This window comes from Medicago sativa, chromosome 3, assembly GCF_051527215.1.
Source record: "Medicago sativa cultivar Bolivia chromosome 3, Bolivia_mono, whole genome shotgun sequence".
Taxonomy (NCBI): domain Eukaryota; kingdom Viridiplantae; phylum Streptophyta; class Magnoliopsida; order Fabales; family Fabaceae; genus Medicago; species Medicago sativa.
In genome coordinates, this window is record NC_140751.1 from 99,124,460 (window position 1) to 99,136,840 (window position 12,381).

Consider the following 12,381-nt stretch of genomic DNA (forward strand, 5'->3'; position numbering starts at 1 on the left):
CCAAATAAATATTCGCATTAAAAATATAAGTTTTGAAGTTTTTAAGGTTATGAATGTACATTTTCCAAAATTAAATTTCTACATTTAGTTTCTTATCTTGTGCCTTAAGGGCACAAGTTAACGAGACTCATAAAAAAAGGAAGGATTTGATTTTCTCAACGCGTATTTTCCTCCGCCATATCTGAAAAAAGAAAGAACGCCACGTGTCCATTCTTAGCCAATCAACGCATCGCAACGACTATTTGCTGTATTATTTATTACAGATATCACCGTTCCTTCCTCATCCCACGAAGTTTTTCTTTTACTTTTTCTCATCTTCACAAACATACACTAACCGTTAGATCATCAATAAACGGACAAGATTCATTTAACAAAAACTATAAATATAAACACAACTGTAGGAAAAAAAACACTTGTATGTATTATTGTAATTGTATCTGTAATTGTTCTGTTTTTGTAACGCGTCTCTGTTCTGTTCATTCATTCATTTCCGCTTCTTCCGCCACCGCCACTTTCCTCCGCCACCACCACCACCACCGCCGCCGCCGTTAGCGATGTCTTCCATCGATGCGCCGATGGAGCCACTAACGTCGGGAGCCAGCAACCGTATAATTCCTCTTCTCAAAGCGTTCAGAGCCTCTCTCATCTTCGTCTACACATTCTTCCTCTCTTTTCTCTTGTTCGTTCTCCCTCGTCGGAATAGGGCGGCTCCACCGTCTTCTCCGAGGAAGAATTTGAAGAGACGGTGGCTGGTTAGGGAAGAAGAGGATACGTTTAGGAGAAGAGCGTTGGCGCAGGATGTTGGAATGGGTCATGATGATGGTTGTTGCCGGTGGAATACTTCGATTTTCTATGGTGTTAGAAATAATGCTTTGTTTTGTCGCTCTTGGTTCCCGGTTTACGGTGATCTTAAGTAAGGATTTTCTGTTTTTTTCTCATTTTTAGAAATGTTTTTGTTTTGTTTAGCTTTGCATGTTGAAATTTGAATTTGAAGGAATCTTGATAATTATGTATGTTGTTAAGGAATTTTTATGCATGTTTGTTAATTTTTAAGCTTCATAGTGTGAAAAGAGGGTTTTGGTTTAGATTTTTGGTGGTTCTAGTTGCCAAATTTGTGAAATTGAAGTTCAATTGGACACAAAGTGATGAAAGAAAATTTAAGTGATTGAAATTGTGAGATTTCTAAGGAAAATTTAGAAACTGGGTAGATCGAATTATTGCATTATGTTTATGTTCTTCAGGATGGAAGAGTTTCGTTTAGTATATTGATATGTTATATTGGTGACTAGAGTTTTTTATTAAACATATAACAAAATTATATTGGATGCCTTCACATGCAGTTGTTTTATGCCTTAAAGGATCACCATCTCCACAATTTGGTTTTGAAGTATATAAAATTCATCATATTTGTCTCTAAAGTATACAAAAGTTATCATGTTAGTCTCTAGGATCTTAACTGAAGAGACTAAAGTTTATGTTTATGATAAAAATGGGGTAATGTATTGGTTATTGTTGAGATTGTCTGCAGTTATTTTGTACTGAAGAGTGTTAGATGGCCCAAATCCTCGATTAAAATCTCCCTTTTTTAACTTAATATGTTTTTTAAATTGATTGATTTGCCTTTGCATGAGGAATGGATAGAAAACTCTTGCCTATTGGCAGCCCTTTCTTTCTTTTATTTGGGTTCTATTCCATACAGTTGTGCAGCTCTTTTTAAACATTTGGCTCAAGTTATTTTCGCTTATGTTCTTTCAGGGGTATTATGATCATCATTCACGGGCTTAATGAACACAGGTAATTATGCTTTGTGTGCTTTTAATTTATTTTTTCAGAGCTCAATAGTTGTTACTTGTTGTGGGACTAGTCTAATCCTTTACTTACTTTTTCCCAAAATATGATTTTTTTTTCAGCTTTTGTTGGGGGTCTTCGGGTTCCCCAATACATATAAATAAATATTTCTTATGGTTGTTTCTAAGATAAGCCGTAACATACATGCTTTCCACCCAATTCTGACTCGGTACTCATTTTTCAGCGGAAGATATGCAGATTTCGCTAGGCAGTTAACATTGTGCAACTTTGGTGTCTATGCAATGGACTGGATAGGTAATTTAATTTTTATTATGTATACATTTGAAATCCTTATACTTCATATCATCATCTTTGTGTCCGGTCTGAAGTTATTTGTTTTATTGCTACAGGTCATGGAGGTAGCGATGGATTACATGGTTATGTTCCTTCTCTTGATCAAGTGGTTGCAGACACAGTAAGTATATTTCTACTTTCTGTAGTTGTATAAATATTTGTTTTTATACTTGGAATGAAAAGAACTTTAGGCATTAGTGAAGTTTCTATAATTTCCAAATACCATTTAATGTTTTCGCTATGCACTTTGCATACTGATCGTAATAATATTAACAGGGAGCTTTCTTGGAAAAGATTAGATCAGAGAATCCTGGAATACCATGCTTTCTCTTTGGTCACTCAACTGGAGGGGCTGTGGTTTTGAAAGTATGATTGAAATCTTCTGCATACCTTCTGTTATTAAATTTCTGAAATTTTTGTTGGATTTTGAATTTTAATTTCTGCATTTTTATGTAGGCGGCATCGCGCCCTCACATTGAAGTGATGGTAGAAGGAATCATTTTAACATCACCAGCTTTGCGTGTGAAGCCATCTCATCCAATAGTTGGCGTAAGTTTTGCACTTCTTGGTTGTGCATGATGTTTGACATTGATGTGTTTCTGTTTTGTTGCTTCTGTGCTCAGTTTGGTTGTACTCATTTCATAAGCTTGCTATAAAAACGTCATACAATACAAATTTACCATGAAAGAAACATCCCTGCCTTCTTTTCAACTGTTAATGTCGAGCCCTGACTGTCAAATGCAAATAAAACAGTAGTATGATGTGAGCTTTGGCTACATCAGTAATGCCTAATTCATTTGAATTTATCGATTAGAAGCAGATCAAGCACAATCCTAGCTGTTATTTTACATAGTATTGATAAACCTGACTAGATCTGAGGCACTCAGACTTTCAATTCACATGTATGATGTCTCTTATGATACATGTGTGTCTTAGTATCTTGATTTGGTACAAAACTGAACTCAATGGATACTAATCTCTAGTGTGTATCTTTATTGGATGTGAATCGAATTTTGAACCCCTATCATTCTAATTGTTATAAATCACTATATAAAGGTAGTATAGCCAACCGCTTTTTTTGTTAAATTTGTACAGCCAACCACTTTTTTTTTCATTTGGTTTATGACTTGGATCTTGAAATATTTTGAGATTAGTAGATGATATATGAGCTTGTAGGTTTGCTATGTTGCTTGTTTTTACTTAAAAATATCATATTTTTATTGGAAATATATCTTATGATTCTGTTAGTTACTTATGCCCTTAGGAGTCCTATATCTAGCAGATTCATATTAGGATTCGATTCAGGATTTAGATAATAAGTTTTCCGATTCATAATTGAATCCTGATTTAACCACTCACAGTGTAAATGTGACTGGTTAATTGTTTCTCAGCAGTACTTTCCCAGCATCGCGTCCCCTGCATCTAGTGCTCTTATTTCTGATCTGTTGGCATGAATGATGCTAAAACCGGCCTTTATTTCCCAGGCTTATTTAAAATGTCTTGTTTACTCATGAAGCGTGCAAGTTCAACCACATCCCTTCTCATATTTAGGCTCATACTTCCTTTCCATTTAAGCATTGATCATGCTTTCTTTGATGAAGGGAACTACTTGTCATCGATAGAGTATAAGATACAGAAAATCTTAAGATTATGTGGCTGTACTGAATCATGTTTATTGTAATGGATCATCCTTTGAATGTACTTTGTGCTTTTTGCTTATTCCTGCCTTAAAACTTAAAAGGATGTGTAACGTGTTGATGCAGGCTGTTGCTCCAATATTTTCTCTGGTAGCTCCAAGGTTCCAATTTAAAGGAGCAAACAAAAGAGGCATTCCAGTTTCTAGGGATCCAGCAGCTTTGTTGGCAAAGTACTCTGATCCTCTGGTCTACACAGGACCTATTAGAGTTCGAACTGGCCATGAAATACTGCGAATATCATCATACTTAATGCGAAACTTCAAGTCTGTGACAGTACCATTCTTTGTCCTGCATGGAACTGCTGATAAAGTAACTGATCCATTGGCTTCACAAGATTTATACAATAAGGCAGCTTCTGAGTTCAAAGACATAAAGCTTTATGATGGTTTCTTGCACGACCTTTTGTTTGAGCCGGAGCGTGAAGAGATAGCTCAGGACATTATCAACTGGATGGAAAACAGATTATTTACTAGCATTTGAAAATGTCAATAATGGAAGGTTGATAGAGAAGTCAGCACCAAAAAAAAAGGGGGGGTTGCCAACTTTCTAACTACCAAAGTTGGCAAGTGTGTAGAAAGTGAAGTCGCCCCGAAGAGTGGGTGGCGGAAGCAGATAGGCTATTCATATTTTATTTTATTTAGGTGTTGGACATATTTATTAATTAAATTATATATTGTGTGTAGGGATTGTCGTCCATTGAGAAATTTGTACATTCAGCTGGCTTAAATTTCAGTGATTTTCCGTGGCCCTAAATCCTGATAATAAATCCCACAATATATCGTGTAGTATGTTTCAAATTTTTCGATTGATTGGTTGTATATTTTTTGAAGAACTGCATTTGCTTTCAGACTTGCAATTAACATGAGTTGTTTGGCATAAAGATTAAGTATGCGGGTAGGGGTGAGTGTGGTGTTACCAAATGGTAGCGCACTTCTAATTCAGTTTTCGAATTTAGTTCAAAGAGGGGATAGTAGAAGAAAGGATTGCAACAATATGGTTTGCAAGTGTGTCGGTGTATGATTGATTTGGAAATTTTAGAAATAAAACGGTATTCTAACATGAACTGGTTGAAACGTGAAAGCAAGGATGTCTTGGGAGAATTATACAGAATTTTTAGATCTTCATGTTGTAATGCTTCGGCAAAGCATATTAGCAATATATATCATGCATCTCTCATCATATTCTTATATTTCAAGGGGCTATTGTATCTGCTGTAGTTTTATTTATAAAGATTGGGTGTATAATTTTGCTCTATTATGAATTTATGATGGATGTAAATGTGAAACTGTATCGCCATCTAGAAATGTAATAATGTTTTATTTTTTAGAAGGAAGTAATGTAATAATGTTAGGTGCAAGTGTGAGTTATATGTCCCACATCGAATAGAAAAAGTGGAAGTTGAATACTTTATCGTCTCTCTCACTTTTTCATACCCACAATTGTTCTGTTATTTTCTTTCCCGTACAATTTTTCTGCTGTTTTATTTCTCGGTATGATTTTCTTCCGAAATCAGGAGGGAGCACCACAAAATAGAAAAGTGAGAAAACACGTTACAGTATAAGTAAAACTTTTCTTTTCTAGTCTAATAATAAAAAAAATGGTTAAATATGTTTTTGATCCCTCTAAAATTGGGAACTTCTAAGTATAGTCCTTACTTAATTTTAATAGGTTTTTTAGTCCCTACAAAAAATAATTACTTCTAATTTTAGTCCCTGTTACAACAAAGTTTGTTTAATTATCCTTAAACTCTTAAATTTTTGAACGATTTTTTTGAGACAAGTTTAGAACATTAAGAAAGGTTCATTTACTAAAATTTAGAATTTTTTAACATGAAACAAATTAAATATGAGTTTTTTAAAACGGCAAAAGTTAAAAATAAAATTCACAAAATCTGAATGTAGAAATCAAATTTTGCGACAATTTTTTGCAGAGGAACTTTTAGTAATGTTCTTAACACATCTGCAAAAAATTGTTCAAAAATTCAAGAGTTTAACCATAAATTAAACAAATTTGAATTGAGGAGAGACTAATACTGAATACAGAAAAGATTTTTAAGGACTAAAAGAACTATTAAAATTAAGTAAGGACTAAACTTAAAAGGCCCCAATTGTATAGGGACCAAAAACATATTTAACCTTAAAAAAATCAGCAGGGCACAAAAACATATTTAACCTTAAAAAAATCAGCAGGGCACATTCAAAATGCATATATATGATATCTTCATTACTATGTTCATGTAGACTAATTAACGGTCTCGTTCCAATTCTTCATCAACACATTTTGCTTCCTTAGCATGTACTCTAATACAGCTAACACATGGTCGCTGATTAAGAAATGTGATAACATTCCTTCCAAAAAAAATCAAAAGATGAGATAACATTGTTCAACTAGTATCCTTCCAAACACTATATTAAGTTTGGTTGAATTCATATTTTCTTTTGAGAATTGAATACATATTTATTATTTAAGATTATCACTTTTAATAAAAGAAAAATAGATGGATACCCAAAAAAATAAACACTGCAGGACAGAAACAAATCTTTGTAATCATATCTCAGTTGATAAAGACATTGTAATATCGATGCCCATAGATCTATGGTTCAAGCACTCCACTGACTTTGGCTGGTTGAAGAGTATACAAGCAAGATTGAGTATCGTTGGCCAAACGGCAAAGACAGACAAAGTCAATGATAGACGAATAGACCACTGTTTCCATAATACAGAAGATAATGGTTTTTTATTTGTTGACAAATCTTTACATGCGAGACTAGTATCTGATTTCCTTACAGTGATTGTCTCTTATAGCAATGACTTTGACCAGTTCAAATATTTAAAGAATTCTTTTATTCCCATTTACTTATCGTTTTTAAATTTTTAATATGGTTTTAATATCATTTTGTCATTATTGATCTTAGTTGTTTATTGTGAAAATTTTGGTTTTAATCCTTGCAAGTTTTTTTCTTAGTTTAATCCTCACAAATTCAAAAATCTTTGCATTTTAGTTTCTTATTACGACAACTTATTAGGCTAAGTAGCACCATAAGACGTGACTATATTAAGCCATGTATGACGTTAAAGACTAAACATTAATTTTTGAATTTATTGAACCCAAACAAAAATAATTATTTTCGAATACTTTCTCTAACATTGATTAGTTAATTGGATGTAATTCAGGTAAGTTCTAACATTTTATTTGAAACATATTTTCAAAATGTATGACACATATTCATTTCATTCAATAAATTGACGAGTGTTCAAAAAAAAATGTTCATAACACTCATTTAAAATCATATTTAGACCATAACTCTATCAAAAGTAAAGAAAATTATTGGTTGTCTAGAAATCTGTAAAAAGTCATAAAATGAGAAATAAAAAACAATGAAGAGAGTAATATATAATTAGTTAAAAAATTAAAATACATTTTTGATCTCATTTTATCAAGCACGACGATCCTCTTTTTAAAGGTGAATGTTTGACTCTAGAATGAGGTGTGGCGTAGCAAGTTTTTAAATGGTGTTACATTTAAAATGCTAACGTGGTTAAATTGAATATAAAAAAAATGAAGTTTTGAAACGTTATTCCAAAATCTCTTGAGTTTGAGAATCTTAAACACTTTCAAAATGAAATGAAGAAGAAAACGAATCGGGACGAAAGAAGTGTTAAAAAAATTCAATCTAAAGGTTATAAAGTGATACTTGTGTGACAAAAAATCTTTCCAACTCCACTTTTGGGGTTAAAAATTTAAGTTGGATCAAAACTGAAACAATGTGATAATTGAGAGCGTAGCAAAATATATAGACACGACAAATGCAATTAAAATATGTAATATGATAAAACAAAGATCCAATAAATCAATTAATTAACCAACTCCACTATTAACCAATGAATTAACCAACTCCACTATTAACCAATGAATTAATTAATTATATAAAACAAAGATCCAATAACATTTACATCATTTCAAAGAATAAATTACATGTTCCAAACCACACCATGCATAAAGCTTTAACTATAATTGATAAAACCTCCCAGCAGAGCCAACCAAAAAAAAGTTACAAAACGAAGTAATAACACAAACAACACAAATTGATACATATAGAGAGATAGAAATAGTAAGCACAACATGCACACAATTAAACAAACCACATTACAAAAATAGTATCACAACTGCAATTGAACATCATTTGTTCTTAATTTTGACTAGGTGGAGAGTGGAGAATATGCAAGCTCAATGTTTTTGGCCATGCAATTGAGAAAGTTTCCAATGTAGGATTTCAAATTTTGCAAAGTCCACCCTTCCACAGGATCACAAGCACACTCCCATTCGATCATACAACCTACACGTTTAGCATCATCACCACCGTCCATTTGCAGTGGCAGTACTTTCATTGTAGCCACGTAATTCTTAAATCCCATGTTGTTATCAACAATTTCATAGGACAAACAACGTTGTACGGGATCAATTGTCAAAAGCTTCTCTTTGAAAAACTTAACAACTGGTTCAGAATTTTCATCAACACTTTTTTTTGTGGAAGCACAATAACGAATGAGACCAGGTTGGCCTTCAATTCCTTCAAATTTATAACAAGTATCAATTGGGAGCCATTTGTGTAGGTTACAAAAATCATCTAACACTTGCCACACTATTTCCTCTTCGGTTCCTCTTACCTCAACGGTGGCTTTACCTTCCCATCTTTTTAGCTTATTTTCCCCTGCCATTATTCTTGCCGAGTGTATTGCTTGATTGATGAGGAACGTTTTTTTTTTTTGTTTAATACTTAAGATGGAATTTTTGTTTTTTGATATGAATTTGAGAGGGATTAGATATCTTTATATACACACACAAATCCATATAGTATATATTAGTCAACCCATGCAGTACTCTATAAGAACGCAACCATCAACTATAATAATACCCGGTCAAGATAAAAAAAAAGTTTCAATATAATTTTATAGTATTTTATTTACAAAGTTGACAGGTTATGCGACTAAATCTAATTCCTTTATCATTACAAGTTACAACTTTCCTTATCTCTTCCTTGCACAAGTTGTGCATGATGGCTAGCTGCTAATTAAGCCTGCTGTAAAAACGGGTGGCATTTAGTATGCACACTACACAAATTTGTGCACCATAAATAAGTTTTAGAAAGTTATTTTTAACCATAAGATGAAAGAGGAACATTGATCTTTAGTGTAATCTGTCTACACCATATATTTCTCACTTTATCTTCAACCTCTACCATCTCCTTCTTTTCACCACCACCACCACCACGACCACCAAACACAACAGCACCTGTCAGCAAACTCAAAACTTCAATTGTTCAACCCAATATCCATTATCAATTCCAATCGAGTTTGAATATTGTTCTCAATTTTGACAATTATTAAAACACCAACAACAATTATTAGCACAATTTTCACCCCACTGCAGATCCAGTAAAAACCCCAACATTTTCATATCGTTCAGCACCACCATGAGATTTATGAGACACTGTTGTTGCCTCTGGAAACTTTTCAGTGTGATAAATAGCTACACCAACAACAATCACAACCCAGAAAGAAATTAAATTCAATTTATGGTAAATTTCTCATAAAGGAAAAAATTAAAATCGTGAAAATTATGTCTCTATATTTTTGTCAAAATTGAGAGCAATATTCATACTCGATTGGAATTGATAATGGGTATTGGGTTGAATAATCTATAGTTGCATATTTTAATTGGGGAAAAAGAATTAGAGTCAAGCATGAGAAAGAAGATGAACTAAATTGAGTCCTAATTATAGTTAAGATTCAAATTTATTGGTTATTTTTTTATTTTTTTGTTGAGCGATGGAACATAAATATAAGTGTTTTTGCTGTTCTGTAATAGCAGGTGAGTGGGGGCATGAAAGAGCGTGGTGGAAGAACAGTGTAGGTGAGGGCGTTGAAGACAAGTGAAAAAGATATAGCGTGGAGAGACTATAATAAAGATCGGTGTTCCTTTTAATCTAATGGTTAAAATAAAACTTTCCTTAATTTGTGCATTGTGCACAAATTTGTGCATTGTGTATACTAAATGCCACCGTAAAAACGTGTTATAATAGGTGGGATTTACAATGCACAAGCAAAAGACTTGTGCACAACACAAACTTGTGCATTTTGTGGGCCCAAATCAAATCTGGACCGTTCATATATTATTATTTTAATGCCAACGGTTGAGATTTGTTTGGATTGAGAAATGGGTGACCTGCTGCCACAAAGGGAGAGATGGCATGTGGGTCCCACGCGGGACCCACTCCTTTGATTAAATCTGAATTTTATATTGCAATTTTTTTGGTGGGGTTTGTATTGGACTTGGGCTTGACATTTGTGAGTAAAATTTTATATATGGGCTGCCAAATTTAATATTCTTGGCCCGAAAATAGGAAATATTTTTTCCATGCATAATTTTATTTATTTGTTGACAATTCAAATTCAATTGAATTGAATATTGAAAAATCTGAAAATTAGTAGAAGTTGTTTTATTAAATTGGACGGTTGTAATTGGATTTGAAGTTTTTGGGAAAAATAAATGGGAGAAACTATAAGATGAATAAATTGGGTGTTATATTTGGGTAGTAAAATTGTTGTGGAAAAATTACAAGATGAAGAATTATGATGTTTTGGAAAAATAAATTGGAGAAATTATAAGATGTTTTGTTGGTATAACATAATATTAATAATGTTTATTTATATTGTGAGTCAATCACTACCAAAAAAATATTGTAAGTCAATGATGAATGATTGAATTATGAGAAATTATGGTATCAGAAATTAAACATTGGAGTATTATTAATTGTACAGTTAATAGAAGGAAATTATGTAGAAAGTAAACTATATTAATAATATTAAGATGTAACATTGAATTAACAAATAATTAGATATTATTTTATTTGGAAATTAATATTTTTGTATGTTATTTTATTTGGAAATTAGTTGACAATTTTTATACTAAAAAAAGTAAACTATAAGAGTTAATAGAAAGCTAAAAAATCCCGAAAAAAAAAAAAGCAATGACAGGTGAGCACGACCGTGCTTTATAATGACACGGTCGTGCTTAAAGTGACTGGAGTTGGATTTGAAAAAGTAGTGGAAGGTTCGCACGGCCGTGCTTTAAATAGGCACGGTCGTGCCTTAAACCACTGGCTGTTGCCTTGAAATTGTTTTGGGACAGACGCACGACCGTGCGTGTAATAACACGGTCGTGTAAGAAAGACAGAAAGTGACTGGTGTTCTGTCTGCAATAGCTGCACGACCGTGCTTGAATTAGACACGGTCGTGTGTGTATCAGGTGCCATATCCAGTAGAACCAACAATCATTAGTGAAATAAAAATGTGCACAACATACCAGAGCATGCCAATTACTAGCACGAGCCATGTGTTTTGTTAACATGCAAACAAGTTCAGCAAGTTCAGAGCTAATATAATTTACAACATAATTATATTTGGATCATTGTTCACACAAAGCATTAAAGTTTATTATTCTGGACCGGGTGGAGGATAATGGAAGTTGAGTCGCTGCATCGTTTCTGCAAGCATTCGTTTGATGCATGCAACCTCATCATACGTCCTGTCAGCCTTCGCCTCCATTCTTCGACGCCAATCATCGTCGTCGTCTTTCATTCCAGTCGCAGGTTGTTGCTCCTCCCGGTAATCACCCATCTCTTCATCTCTGCCAGCCTGCTCTTTAGGTACCCGTGAATCTAAATCCATATAAAGCCAATTTGCTGGATTTGTTACGTCAGTTCTCGATGGATCTGGCAACAAGATTGAATCTTCGTTGAATACCTGCAATATAAAAGTCTTGTTGTCCCCATCTAGATCTCTTACCATATGTATATTTTTACAGAAATCGATATCAATGGCATAGTTCCCGTCAATGCCAATTTCTTGTGTTGCAGTTCTCGCACCCAGCTTCCATGCAATGAAACTTACCAATCCCCCCGCCACTATCTTACCTTTTGGTTGTGCCGCCACATATGCCAAATGGTCTAATAGGTAGTAGCCAGTGTTTACGGGACATTTGTTAATCATGGCCCATAAAAGGAATAGCTCATCAGACCTCACAGTTGCAGTTTCCGGCCTACCGAAAATGGTGCAGGCCATAACTCTATGCAAGTATTTGAAAACAGGGTTTTGTATCATGCTGGCCTTGGCAGTTTTGCCATTAAAACGGTTCCGGCCAGTTATTTTAAACCAAAACTCCTGTTTGTCAAAATGTCGATGCTTTTTATCATGAATGATCCCCGTGCTTTCGAAGCCCATTATGTCATTAAATTGAGTGAGGGACATGTTATATTCCACGTTGCCCAAACTAAATGAAACGGTGTGGTTTGGGTTTTTGTAATTGTCTGCATCATGAACAAAAGAGATGGTACTTAAAAATTCTAGTGTACTAGTTTCGAAGGCAAAGTGCGTCTCGCCTACGAAATCTTTCCAGCCTACATTACTAATCAATGTCGTGACATTGTCCTCTATACCCAATGCCTGTAGAGCGGCTGAATCGGGGTACCTATTGGGTACA

At 33.9% G+C, this 12,381-nt stretch overlaps 2 protein-coding genes across 2 annotated transcripts; one reads left to right on the forward strand and one right to left on the reverse strand.

Annotated features, from left to right (window-relative positions):
• The first annotated feature begins 413 nt into the window (after positions 1-413).
• LOC146942753 (alpha/beta-Hydrolases superfamily protein) lies at positions 414-4,636 on the forward strand. Its single transcript, XM_085756820.1, has 7 exons — positions 414-913; positions 1,756-1,794; positions 2,033-2,103; positions 2,199-2,263; positions 2,419-2,508; positions 2,599-2,691; positions 3,906-4,636. Exons 1-7 carry the CDS (start codon positions 555-557, stop codon positions 4,317-4,319), a joined length of 1,131 nt encoding a protein of 376 aa, XP_085612946.1. The 5' UTR covers positions 414-554; the 3' UTR covers positions 4,320-4,636.
• A 3,274-nt stretch (positions 4,637-7,910) lies between these two features.
• LOC146942754 (lachrymatory-factor synthase-like) lies at positions 7,911-8,640 on the reverse strand. Its single transcript, XM_085756821.1, has one exon. The coding sequence runs from the start codon at positions 8,556-8,558 to the stop codon at positions 8,040-8,042; it is 519 nt and encodes a 172-aa protein (XP_085612947.1). The 5' UTR covers positions 8,559-8,640; the 3' UTR covers positions 7,911-8,039.
• Between the last annotated feature and the right edge of the window lie 3,741 nt (positions 8,641-12,381).